This window comes from Xenopus tropicalis, chromosome 1, assembly GCF_000004195.4.
Source record: "Xenopus tropicalis strain Nigerian chromosome 1, UCB_Xtro_10.0, whole genome shotgun sequence".
NCBI lineage: Eukaryota > Metazoa > Chordata > Amphibia > Anura > Pipidae > Xenopus > Xenopus tropicalis.
In genome coordinates, this window is record NC_030677.2 from 87,062,938 (window position 1) to 87,075,725 (window position 12,788).

At 37.5% G+C, this 12,788-nt stretch overlaps 1 protein-coding gene across 12 annotated transcripts in view; it reads right to left on the reverse strand.

Moving 5' to 3' along the window:
* The window catches only part of mapk10 (mitogen-activated protein kinase 10), a 175,566-nt gene that overhangs the window by 57,657 nt on the left and 105,121 nt on the right, over positions 1–12,788 (reverse strand). For all 12 annotated transcript variants that reach the window (NM_001318247.1, NM_001318248.1, NM_001114219.2 and 9 more), the window contains 5 exon segments: positions 542–707; positions 1,520–1,658; positions 7,383–7,441; positions 8,642–8,771; positions 10,748–10,917. In NM_001318247.1, coding sequence (NP_001305176.1) covers positions 542–707; positions 1,520–1,658; positions 7,383–7,441; positions 8,642–8,771; positions 10,748–10,917 — 664 coding nt within the window.

The window sequence follows — 12,788 nt, forward strand, 5'->3', positions numbered from 1 at the left end:
TTACATAATTTTGGTTAACTAAATGGACTAAATCTAATTTACACGTGTTCTTTTATTTTCATTTTCTTTTATTTTATTTATTTTTAACTTATTGATTTTATATTTCATATACAGGTATAGCACCTATTATCCAGAATTGGGACCTGGAGCTTTCTGGATAGGGGGGGTCTTTCGGTAGTTTGGATCTCTATTCATCAAGTCTACTAAAAAATAATGTAAACATTAATTAAACCCAATAGGATTGTTTTACCTACAAAAAGTGATAATTATATCTTAGTTGGGCTCAAACACAAGGTACTAATTTAACTAGTTTAATTATTACACAGTAAAAATACATTATTTTTAAAAATGTGAATTATTTGATTAAAATGCCTATGGGAGATGGTCTTTCTGTAATTCAAAACTTTCTGGATAATTGGTTTCCAGATAATATAGCCCATACCTGTACAAAATAAGATTCCCTAAACTTTATTGAAAATCTGTTATTTTTGCTTACTATACAAGTGGGGCATTTGTTATATATTGTAAGAGTACGGCCTACCATTCTCTTTGTATCCCATCCCAAGTATAACTTCTGGAGCTCTGTAGTAACGGGTAACTACATAAGGAGTCATCATGAAACTAGTACCAGCTGTCCTTGCCAATCCAAAGTCAAGGATCTTCAATGTGCAATCCGACTTCACAACAATATTACTTGGCTTTAGATCCTGCAGTGAAAAAAGTGAATTCAACTTTATTCATAAGGAATATCATTATAGCTGCCCTGTATAACACAGGGGTTTAAACAATCTTGGTTTTAAATGTCAGTTACTTCATTTGAGGGGCCCTGACAGCATAATAAAGCATTGTACTTGAGTGATAAATTTACATAAGACTTGACAGTAAGGGTCATTTACTGCACACCACGCCTGTGCAAAGTGCAATAAAAGGACACAATCCAGCATTTTTTGTACTTTGCACACTGCGTGGTGCCTTACCTGTATTGACGCAGGACTCTGCAACATACCCCTTTAACTGAGCATTGCCTACATTAAAGAAACTTCCCCCCACCCACCACTTAACTTGCATGTCATCTGTGTGTGCAAGTTAGGTAGGCAACAGGGCTAGCTATGCCTTCTGATGCTGCACTCTTTTTTTATGCCACATTTTTAATCTGCCACAAGGAGTGCAGCTTACCCCAGGTCCACAAGGGGTGCATGCTTGCTTTAGTACTTACACCCTATGTATGGTAAATGACCCTCTGGGGATTATGTAATATAAGGCACTAAGTTTGCCCAGGAGCAGTAACCAATAGCAACCAATCATCAGGTAGCATTTACTGGTCACCTGTTTTAAAGCAAACAACTTATTGGTTGTTATGAGTTATTACTCCTGGGTGAACTTAGAGCCTTTTACTACATATGGGGGGTAGGGACTTCTGTCACAATACCAGTTAAAATATCAGATTCCAAACAATGAAAGTTCACTTTGCACGCTGCACTTGAGGATGTACATAAGTGTTCCTTTTTTTGGTACCAACCCTATGTATAATTCCAGCTGAATGAAGGTGCTTTATTCCACATAGCATTTGGTAGAGCAAATAAGACATTCGTTCATGATCTAGTTCCATCTGAATCACTTGGCACAAGTTAGCATCCATCAGTTCCATAACTAGGTATCTGTAAAATGTAAAAAAAATTCAAGGATCGATTCAATAATAATAAATTTATTTAAAAGGTTCATACCCTGGTAGGGGACAATACACACATCTGAGGATGTATTATAAAGTAATACAGGTATGGGGCCCGTTATCCGGAAACCCATTATCCAGAAATTTCAGAAAAACATAAATGCTGTCTCCCATAGACTCCATTATAAGCAAATAATTTTGATTTTTGAAAATGATTTCCTTTTTCTTTGTAATAATAAAACAGAACCTTGTACTTGATCCTAACTAAGATGTAATTAATCCTTATTGGAGGCAAAACAAGACTATTGGGTTTATTCAATATTTAAATTGTTTTTAGCAGACTTATATATGGAGATCCAAATTATGGAAAGATCCCTTATCTGGAAAACCCCAGGTCCCGTGCATTCTGGATAACAGGTCCCATACCTGTACAGACTGCTATTATCAACATAAATAGCAATAGTTTGTATGGCCAGTTTAAGCTTTATATCTTAAAACAAAATAAGAAAATGTGAGTTTTCCCTTTAAGTTCTCCATAGTGGGAGATGAAGGCTTTAAGGGAGATGTTGATAAACAGAGAATGTTTTCTCTGTTTAAAGGGTTTTGCTGTCTGGCCCTGGAAGCTATATTGTTCTGGAAGGAACAAGCGGATCAGGCGATCAGGGGTTGGGAGTACTTCCTGCCACTGCAAGGAGCAAAGGGAGCCCAAACTTGACTTGAGAAAGCGACCAAGAGACTGATTGTCTAAGGTGCTAAGAGGAAAGCCAGGAGGCTGAGCAAATCCTCCAGAAGTTTTGTGAGTTACAGGGGTGACCCCAACCATTTTGTGTTTTCTCACTGGTAGTCCACAAGAGGCCCAGGTTAATGATGGAACTCATCTAATGTGTGAAGATAGCGCCCAGAGGGCAGAATTTATTTTAATGATTTGTTTTGTATGTGGAAATGGGCACCCCTGTGTAAATAAGCTGCCTTAAAGCTAAGAAAGTGTCTGTCGTGGATCATGCTAGTTTACATAACATTGCTAGCAATATTGTCTATTTTGCTGTTTTATCACCTCTTCAAATATGTAATTTTTAAAAAAATTTCAGAGATCTAAGGCTCATTCACAGTATTGAACTGTATTAAAATTAATGCGAAGCTGTATTTTTTAAAGCAAGAGTTCAATTCTCATACAATGGCATATTTAGCAAGCAGAAAATTCTTCCTGGCAGTCAGGAAACTGATAAATTAAAACTGATAGAACCCACAGGAACACACATTTCAATTTCTTTTCAATCTACCTCTTAATTTTTAGGCCAGCTGAAAAGAAAGAAGTGCACAAAAACTAATGCTTTTTAATATATGACCTACTCAATTTTAAATACTTCAAATAACTATATGCAGAGACTGTTTTAATAAGAATTCTGGTGATGTTCCCTTTAAGGCATATGTTCAAACATATTATTAACATTCAGCAGATTTCTAGAACTGTGGGTGCCCAGCACTTGTATGGGTTTTTTATTTGTTTAAAAAGATAGCTCATCACTTAGGGTAAAAAATAATCCAAGGTCATATGTCATATGTCTCCTCCCTTAATTGCTGTAAATAACCAAGACATGCTCTATTTAATGCAAAAAACTAAAAGCAAATACATATTTGCCTGTACCCTATAATAAATTTGCAACTCATGAGGTAACTTCATGCTACTACATGAAGCACAAGCAATACATATATTTTCCCACTGACAGTTTACATGAATGTCTGAAGGAAAGTATTTTCAGGAGATTAATTGTCAGTGGTAGAGCAGACTAATTACAGAAAACTCCTCATGTGCCATATCCTTTCGGCTTTATGCCTGGTTGTATCCTTCTCTACTTTTGACTCAAAAGCACTTAACCACTTTACATCTTTAATTTATTTACAAAGCAGATTATATGGCGCCTCTGAGAAAGCCCTCAAGGTAAAACGCGTTAGGCAGAGGCACTTTGTAGCAGCTTCAAGACTGGAAGGAGATGGGGATCAGGGCGCTGGTTATACCCTTTTTTGAAATCCAGGATGCTGGTTATACCCTTCTTTGAAATCCAGGATGCTGCAGTTTTAAGGTCCCCATACACGGGCCGATTATAGCTGCCGATATCGGTCCCTTGGACCGAGGCAGAACCGAGGGGCCTGGCCGACCGATATCTGGCCTGAAATTGGCCAGATATCGATCGGCCAGGTTAGAAAATCCAGTGTGATTGACTGCTGCCAATCTTACAGTTTTGAGGCTGCACTCCCCAAACTTGAATCACATAGTCATGGGCTCAGCCTGAATGAAAATATGATGATTGTTGGATGCCCAAAAGTGGGCGGAGCTGTGAACAGCCAATCAGATTTTACCTATTGACTTGGTGAAAATCCAACCTGCTGCCATTCTCACAGTAATAACATCGGGGCCCCAAACCTTGCAGGGTTAGGCACCAGGTAACTGTGGTTCAAGGTAAGAAAAAGTGGGCAGAGCCACCATCAGAGTTTACCTATTGACTTTCAATGGGGAAATTCAATCTGCTGCCATTCTCACAGAATTAACACCAGGGTCCCCAAACTTTTCACAGTTGGTCACAAGGGGACTGCAGTTTTAGTTTTGAAAAGTGGGTGGAGCCACCAACAACCGATCAGATTTCACCTATTGATTTTTATTGGTTTGTTGCCAGGGTTCCCAAACTTTGCAGAGTCAGACACTGGGTGACTACGCATTTAAGGTTTTTTGTATTTTTGTAAGTGGGTGGAGCCACTAACAGCCAATCAGATTTCACTAATAGACTTCATATGTTTAAATTTAAACTGCTGCCATTCTTTAAATATTAATACTAAGGTCTCCAAACTTTGCAGAGCTAGCCACCTGGTAATTGCGGTTCAGAGTTAGAAAAAGTGGGTGGAGCCACCAACAGCCAATCAGATTTTAACTATTGCTTTTCAATGGGGAAATTCAACCTACTGCCATTCTCACAGTATTAACACCAGGGTTACTAGGGGACAGCATTTTTACGTTTTAAAAAGTGGTGGAGCCAATCAGACTTCACCTATTGATTTTTTTTGGTTTAAATTTAAAATTCTGATTTTCTCACACTATTTATGTCAGGATTCCCAAACTTTGCACAGTCAGTCACTGGATGACTACATATTCAGGGTTAGAACAAGTGGCCAGAGCCACCAACAGCAAATCCATTTCCACCCATTAGATTTCATTGGTTTATATTTAAACTGATGCCATTATTTAAATATTAATTCCAGGGTTGTTAAAGTTTCCAGAGTTAGTCACTGGGTATTTGCCGTTCCAAGTTAGAAAAAAGTGTGCGGAGCCAATAAACAGCCAATAATATTTCACCTATTTACTTTCAATGGTGAAGTGTAAAATGCTGTCAGTCTCACAATTTTTACACCTAAGTTCCCAAAATTTGCAAAGTTGGTCACTGGGGGACTGCAGTTCAAATATAGGAGAAGTGGGTTGGGCCACTAACAGCCATCAGATTTCATCCATTGAATTTTATTGGTTTAAATTTAAAATGCTGCCATTCTCACACTATTTATGCCAGGGTGCACACTGTTTGTCACTGGGTTAGAAAAAGAGGTCACGCCCACCAACCACCAATCACAATTCACCTATTGACTTTTATTGGTTTAAATTTAAACTGCTGCCGTTCTTTAACTATTAACTATTGGGGAAATTTAAGTTGCTGCCATTCAGACACTATTAAAACCAGGGTCCCCAAACTTTGCACAGTGGTTTTTACTATATAACTGTAATCCAAGTTCAGAGAAAGTGGGCAGAGCCAACAACAGATTAGATTTCATTCAGTGACTTCATGTTTTTCAACCCAACATGAAGTTTGTTCTCAAACTTCACTTTCTAGTTGTTTTTAATCCTGTAAGTGCAAAATGTATTTTATACTTTATTAAACTAAAAGATTTTACACTATTGGTGCTTTTCCTGATTGTTATATGATTTTAGTGGGAATGAATAATATCATTCCTATATTTAAAAAGAGAGTAAGATCTCAGCCTGGCAATTATGGCCCAGTTTGACATCCGGGGTCCCTCAGGGTCCAACTTTTATTTAACTTGTTCATAAATTACTTAGGGTAGGGTATTATAAGTAATGTATCAGTGTTTGCAGATGACACAAAACTCTGCAGACCAGTCAGTTCTATCCAGGATGTGGCATCCTTGCAGCAGAATCTTGACAAATTGGCAATCTGAGCAGATGAGATTTAATGTGGATTAATGTAAGGTGATGCACCTGGGATATAAAAATATGCAAGCCACATACCCTTAATGGTACTGCACTAGGCAAATTCATAATGGAGAAGGACCTTGGAGTCCTTGTAAATAATAAACTTGGCTGTAGCAAGCAATGCCAGGCAGCAGCTGCAAGGGCAAACAAGGTTTTGAGCTATATTAAAAGGGGTAAAGATTCATGGGAGGAGGGTGTAACTGTTCACTTTTACAGAGCGCTGGTAAGGCCCCATCTAGAATATGCTGTTCAGTTTTGGTCTCCAGCGCTTAAACGGGACATTGAATTAGAGAGGGCCCATAGAAGGGCAACTAAGCTGGTAAAGGGTATGGAAAGTCTCAGTTATGAAGAAAGAATGGCCAATTTAGGGTTGTTTATACAGAAGAAGAGGCGCTTAAGAGGTGACATGATAACTATGTATAAATATATAAGGGGATCATATAATAACCTCTCTAATGCTTTGTTTAGAAGAAGGGAGGTTCTGGCTGATACATTATATAGCTTTAAGAAGGGGCTAGATGGCTTTTTAGCAAGTGAGGGAATACAGGGTTATGGGCAATAGCTCTTAGTACAAGTTGAAGGGACTGGTCCGATTGCCATCTTGGAGACAGGAAGGAAATTTTTCCCCTCTGCAGCAAATTAAAGAGGCTTCAGGTGGGGTTTTTTGCCTTCCTCTGGATCAACTAGCAGTTAGGCAGGTTATTTATAGGCATTATGATTGAGCGTGATGGACGTACGTCTTTTTTTCAACCTAACTATGTTACTATGTATCATACTGATTCATAATATCAAGATATCAAGATTATCAACTGTGATTCTAATGTAATGAGCCTACATAAAATCACCTACATGTGTGCACTATAACTAGTGGGAGAGTAATAGTTTAACAAGAACCCTTCTCTTTCTAATTTAAGAAATAGTTATCTTTTGCACTGGGTGTCATTCTTCTCCTTTATAAAACAACTCCAGATAAGGGATTTAGCGTTTTTGGAGTTTTTAGTTTCAAAGATTTGATCTCCTTTCTACTGATCACTTGTATAATTTTATTTTGGATCACAAAGGGTGTATTGTTAAGAGTAAATACTACAATATATATATTTTCTTGCTGTTTCTATCCTTTAGCCAATAACGCTGAAGTTTTTCTTTTGAACTAAAGTTTTGAACTAAAAAGATTATTAGGCATGCCTGTCAGTCCTCAAAATCTAATTCACCTATAATGTCTGCTATTTATTAATTTAAGGTCAACATATACATTTGCTCCATTTTAATCATTCCATTTTAATTTTGCATTAAGAAGTCTGTGTTTAGAAGTTGGAAACATCTTATTGGACATACAATCCTAATTATTATTTTTTTTTTATATCCACAGACCATTACACTTTGTGCATCACGATAGCTTGATAATTGCAAATAGAAATTTTTACAACCAATCATTATTTTATTCAAATCAATATTACTTACACATCCTGGAACTCCTCAAGAGATTTCTGGGGTGTGAAGACATTTAATAAACTGATAATCTGAAAAAAGAAAGACAAAAACATAGACAGATTGGTGATAAGGGATCAGATATAATTTCAGGATCTTGACTATAGAGGAAGCCAACAGATTTCTTTGGTTCATTCCTAATAATACTCTTGAACATATCGCTCAATTTACTGAAAATTGCAAATTTACAGATAAATGTTGTTCTGTGCAAAGTTTTTATTTTACAGCATTGAAATAATAAAAAATGTATATATACTGTTTCCCCATTTCAGTATGTTATATATTCATCTTTTGCAGTAATAACAGCTTTAAAGAGGCAGTATTCCCTCTTGTTTAACATAATTTCAATCAATAGGGCTTTTGTCGACCTTTATTTTTACCTATTGTTATAATGAAAAAAATCTATTATTTTTATTATTTCTTGAGATTAAAGCTGCTTCATGTCTGGTCTTTGTGAGGTTGATAATTGGATTTCCAATGCACAGATAATCCCATTTGCACAATAGACTCCTGATAACAAAATAGAGGGTGATGGGAGGGGATTGCATACTGGTAATCTAATTATCAACTGCATAAAAACAGTTTCAGTTTCCCTGTTTGCCTTTTTTAGTTTAAAAAATAACATAGATTATTCATCAACAAAAGACAAAAATATGTTCAGCACAAGCTGAAGGGGAAACACTTTATATTGTTTGTGTTAAATATGTACCAGCTTTGTCCACTTATATTGGCAGATTTCTCCAGGCAGTCTGGCAGAAGTCTCACAGAATTTGTGTGTGTAAACCTTTTTTGCTCCAAACTATGTTTTGGCTGCTCCCTGACAAACCTGGTTACAAGTTACATTTGTGGACTGCTCTCTCTCTCTCTCTGAACACCTTTATATATTTCTACATCTTTATACACATCTTAATAACTTTGATAAATGTCACCTTATTACTTTGGTATACCAGATATTCTCAATACCAGTGATCATACACCATAGTTTAGTTACCAAAAGTACCAAAGAGGACTAAGATGCCCACAAGTGCCCCCTGTTATCAATACATTATATTATACAGCTAGAAAGGTTAGTAACATACAGTATCTGGGAGAATATATTTTGCTTCATTTATGTAAAAAGGCTGGATATAATTTTACATTTTAAAAATGCATTTTAGAAATCTGTAAGATAACTGGGATTGCATCTCTTTAAAACACCCCAAACAAAATAATTAAACTTAAAAGGAACTTACATTTTTATGATTTACACACTTCATAAGGACCAACTCTCTATATGCCCGTTTGGCATGTGTTTGATTCTGAAATGGTCTACTTAGTTTCTTAATTGCCACATTTCTATCAAGGACAGCATCATAGGCAGCACTAAAACAAAACAAGAGAGTGTTAATAAGAACAGCAGCACTTAGGTAGTAGTAGTACAAGGTAGTTTTAAAGGCAGCAAAACACTAAGGCAATATTAATCAATCTTTTATGCAGGCTTTGAACTATTTGCCTTCCTGAAAAGCTTTCCGGTTGATGGAAGAATCTATTTATTCAGACTCTCCTGAAATTTTCAGTTTGCCATTCAGTATTCAGTATTGCCTCGTTGTGAGATAAAGACTCTAGCAACAAAATAACATTTACAACTGCAAACTGGAGAGTGCAAATTGCCTTGAAATACTAGTGTCTACATTACACAAAAACTGTCCCTCTAAGGACAATGACAAATAGGACAATTCTTGGTGTTTTGTCGCAGAAAATTATAAGCTCCATAGGAAAAACACCCCCCAATTTGATGACTTCCACATTTTCACGAGACATTTTAATGCTGGGAAGAGCATTTATTTAGTACAAGGAGGAAGAAGTTTTTATTGTTCTTACAATTTATATATGTAGCACAGACAATTACCGTATATACTCGCATATAAGCCGAGTTTTTCAGCACCCAAAATCTGCTGAAAAATTAACCCTCGGCTTATACTCGAGTCCCTCTGCTACCTGATTCCCTGCACGCTCTTCTACGCGCCGCTCCTTCCTGACTCCATGGTCCGCCCCCTGGCGTGACGTCACACGCTCCCTGCTTCAGCTCCGGTGTCTATGTGTGTAATTGGGAGGGGGGAGGGAGAGCAGGCATGCACGGGAAAGCTCAAACTGGCCTGCTATTTATCTCTTTTTGTGGCGAGTGGGGAGAGCTCTTTGAAGCAGGCAGGCAGGCAACGGAACCATCAAGCCTGCATGCTATTAAAGGGAAACGAAAGGCAAAATCACTTGGGGGTGCCAAAATGTTAGGCACCCCCAAGTGACTTTAACCGCTTACCTCGTACCCGGGGCACTGGCTTTTCACTCTACTGCGCATGCGCGCGCAGCGAATCAGGAAGAAGGAAGCGCCGGCAGCTACCCCGGGCTGGTGCTGTTCCCTCCTCACAGGGGCACCAGCCCGGGGTAAAAGGTAGGTGGTCAAAGTCACTTGGGGGTGCCTAACATTTTGGCACCCCCAAGTGACTTTGACTTTCTTTTTCCTTTAAGTTGACGAGGCGAGGAGCAAGTGAGTAAGTGAGGGAGGGAGTGAGAGGGAGGGGGAGCTTCTTAAACTAAAACACACGCTGAATCCTCTCAGTTTAGTGCCACTGTAGGGGATGAATCTCAGGCGGAGTTTTTTCGCAAGCCAAGAATCAGCCCTGCATGGCACTAGCCTAATGGATGATGTGAGCTTGTCTTAATGACAACTTCCACCTTTGCAACATTGTTTAGTACAAGTAAAAATGAATTTGCCCAATTAACATGATGGGGGAAGAGGATATGGAATTATTTCACAGAATGACATAAAAATATGCCTACTCTTATACACTAAGGGGCACATTTAGGATCCCCTGTGGATTATTGTTGGACAAAACAGTGGTAGAAATCAGTGTCGGAATGGGGTGTCTGGGGCCCACCAGAGTTGTCACCTCAGGGGCCCCCAACCACAGTCACTGACTGGGAAAGCAATAATGTACTAACTGACTAATGCTAGATTTTATTTAGAGGCAGGGTACAACAAAATCTATACCTTTAGTACCTTTAGCTTTTAATTGGTAGCTATATATATATATATATATATATATATATATATATATAAAAAGTGTACATTATATAGGTCTGTGGTGTTCTGTATACAAACTCTAGCTGTGGTTTGATTTTGAAACATAAATTTTTGAGAGTATTCATTTGCCCATTAATGGGATCAATGTTATTTGACCATCAATGGGTGAGAAAAATTTCAAGTCTGATGACTTTTGAAGGAAGTAAAGTGAATTTGGAGATTAAACAAGTGCTAAGAATGTATTCAAATGAAATACCAATTAATTAGACAGACTTACCAAACTATTCCCTGAGCTCCAGAGCCTATAGGTTTTAGATTCTGGTAGCGTTTAAGAACAGTGAATGTCGAGTCTCCTACTTCCACACTGTAGAACTGGTTGTCAACTTTGCTTTTGCTCATGTTGTAATGTTTAGCAATATACGACACATCCACTTGATTACCGAATCCCTGTTATTGAAGAAAAGAAAAGAAATAATTTGTAGTATCTATGTACAGACTGTATTGTTATTAAAGACACAATCCAGACAGTGGTTTAATATCTGTTTCCAAATCCTCCCTATCAGGTCTATCCCATTTTTAATCACCAACAGCCACTTTACTACTGCAGGACAAAGACAAATATTTACTTAATGAGATGTAAGGGGGCCAGAGTGGGGGCATGAGTTCAAGTACGTGAAATATGACAATAAGGGTCTTCATATGACATGTCAATGGTGGTATGTATTTGTTTATATTATTATGCACATGTTTTACATGTGTGTGTGTATTATATGATTTACAGTTTAGATATATTCATTTTTTGTTTGATGAGATTTTTTAAATTCATTTGAGGTTGAATTGCTTGAATTTTGTCTGCGGATTTTGTTTAACAGTTTTGTCAGTGGATATGCGTTTCTATAAGGTTTTTATTGATTGCTAGTTTCAGATTAATGTCTTCCCTGAACTCATAACTTACTGCCAGAGATAATATGAAATGACGTCAAAAAGCTGCGTACTCCAACCCATTTCTTGTAAATGAACTGTGTATATATTTAAAAATGTTTCTTTATGTATATACAGTATATATATATATGAGGTGAAGCTAATTGTATTTAGAGAGAGATAGGAATCATCCAGTTAGCTGAGCAGCTGTGTGTTTGCACCCTGAAAATATGTAGGCCCCCTGAGTAAAAGAGAATCTCAGGAAAGTGGGCAATGGGAAAAGCTAAACATGTTGCTGAAACTTGTACTGTTTTCTAAATAATAATACTGTGACTGAGGAAAACTAAAGGGGTAGTATGAAGCTCTTAAGGTGAATCTGCTTCAAGCTTCATTTGCAAAATCTGTGTGGATCTCCAATTTGTTGTTCTCTAAGGGGTTTATTTTTCTAAAAGTTTGTGTTTTATCTATGCAAAAAAACTTGAGTGTGAATAATAAAAGTATTATTAAAGGAGAAGGAAAGGCTAATAAAGAGTTAAAGAAAAAAAGAAAAAGAGTTAGTGTAAAGAATGTTCCCATAATGCCTCACTCCTGCACTGAGACTCAGTGTACATGTTCAGTTTCTAAGACTATGAGTCAGCTTCCTGCTGATTGGCTCAGATCCACATTCCTAAGGGGGGGGAGTAAGTTCTTAGCACTCTTGAGGGAGGGGGGAGCAGGAGAGGGGAGAAAGCAGAGAGCTGCGTGTCTCTGGCACATGAATTACAGAGAAGTCAGTGCAGCATTTCTGTGAGTGCTTATGGCTGTATTTACATAGACCTTTCTGATAAAGCTTACTTAGTTTTTACCTTTCTTTCTCCTTTAAAGAAAAAAAAAATGTAAAAAGTCACCACAAAAAACTTGCCAGTAAAAGCTGGTAAGGTCTCATACAAATCAATGTAAATACTCAAACAATTATTTATTTATGTTTCCAGTTTGTTAAACCGTTTAAGATTTTTAGCCCCATTGAAAATTAATAGAACTATGTGATTTTTGCTGGCGTGTAACTTTTTTTTCAGTGAAAAAATAATAACTGGAATATTCAGTTTGGTTTTTAGCTATCCTGCAAGTTAACAATGTTGGCAAATAGCAGCTCCTGGGCATGGTGGGGCGGCATAGACCCCAGAAACACCCCTGTGAAGAGAGAAGATCACATTTTCTCCACTGGAGTCTTTACACCAACAAAGAAAATGCATTGTGTGACTAAACAGATATTTTGACCACATACTTGGATGAGAAGATTACACTGATCTGACTGACTGATATGAAAAGTCTTGTAGGTATGTGCAACCAGTGACCTCATAAACCCACTGAATCATATATTTTAGTTTCCTGGTTGCCATTTGACCCAATCATCTGTG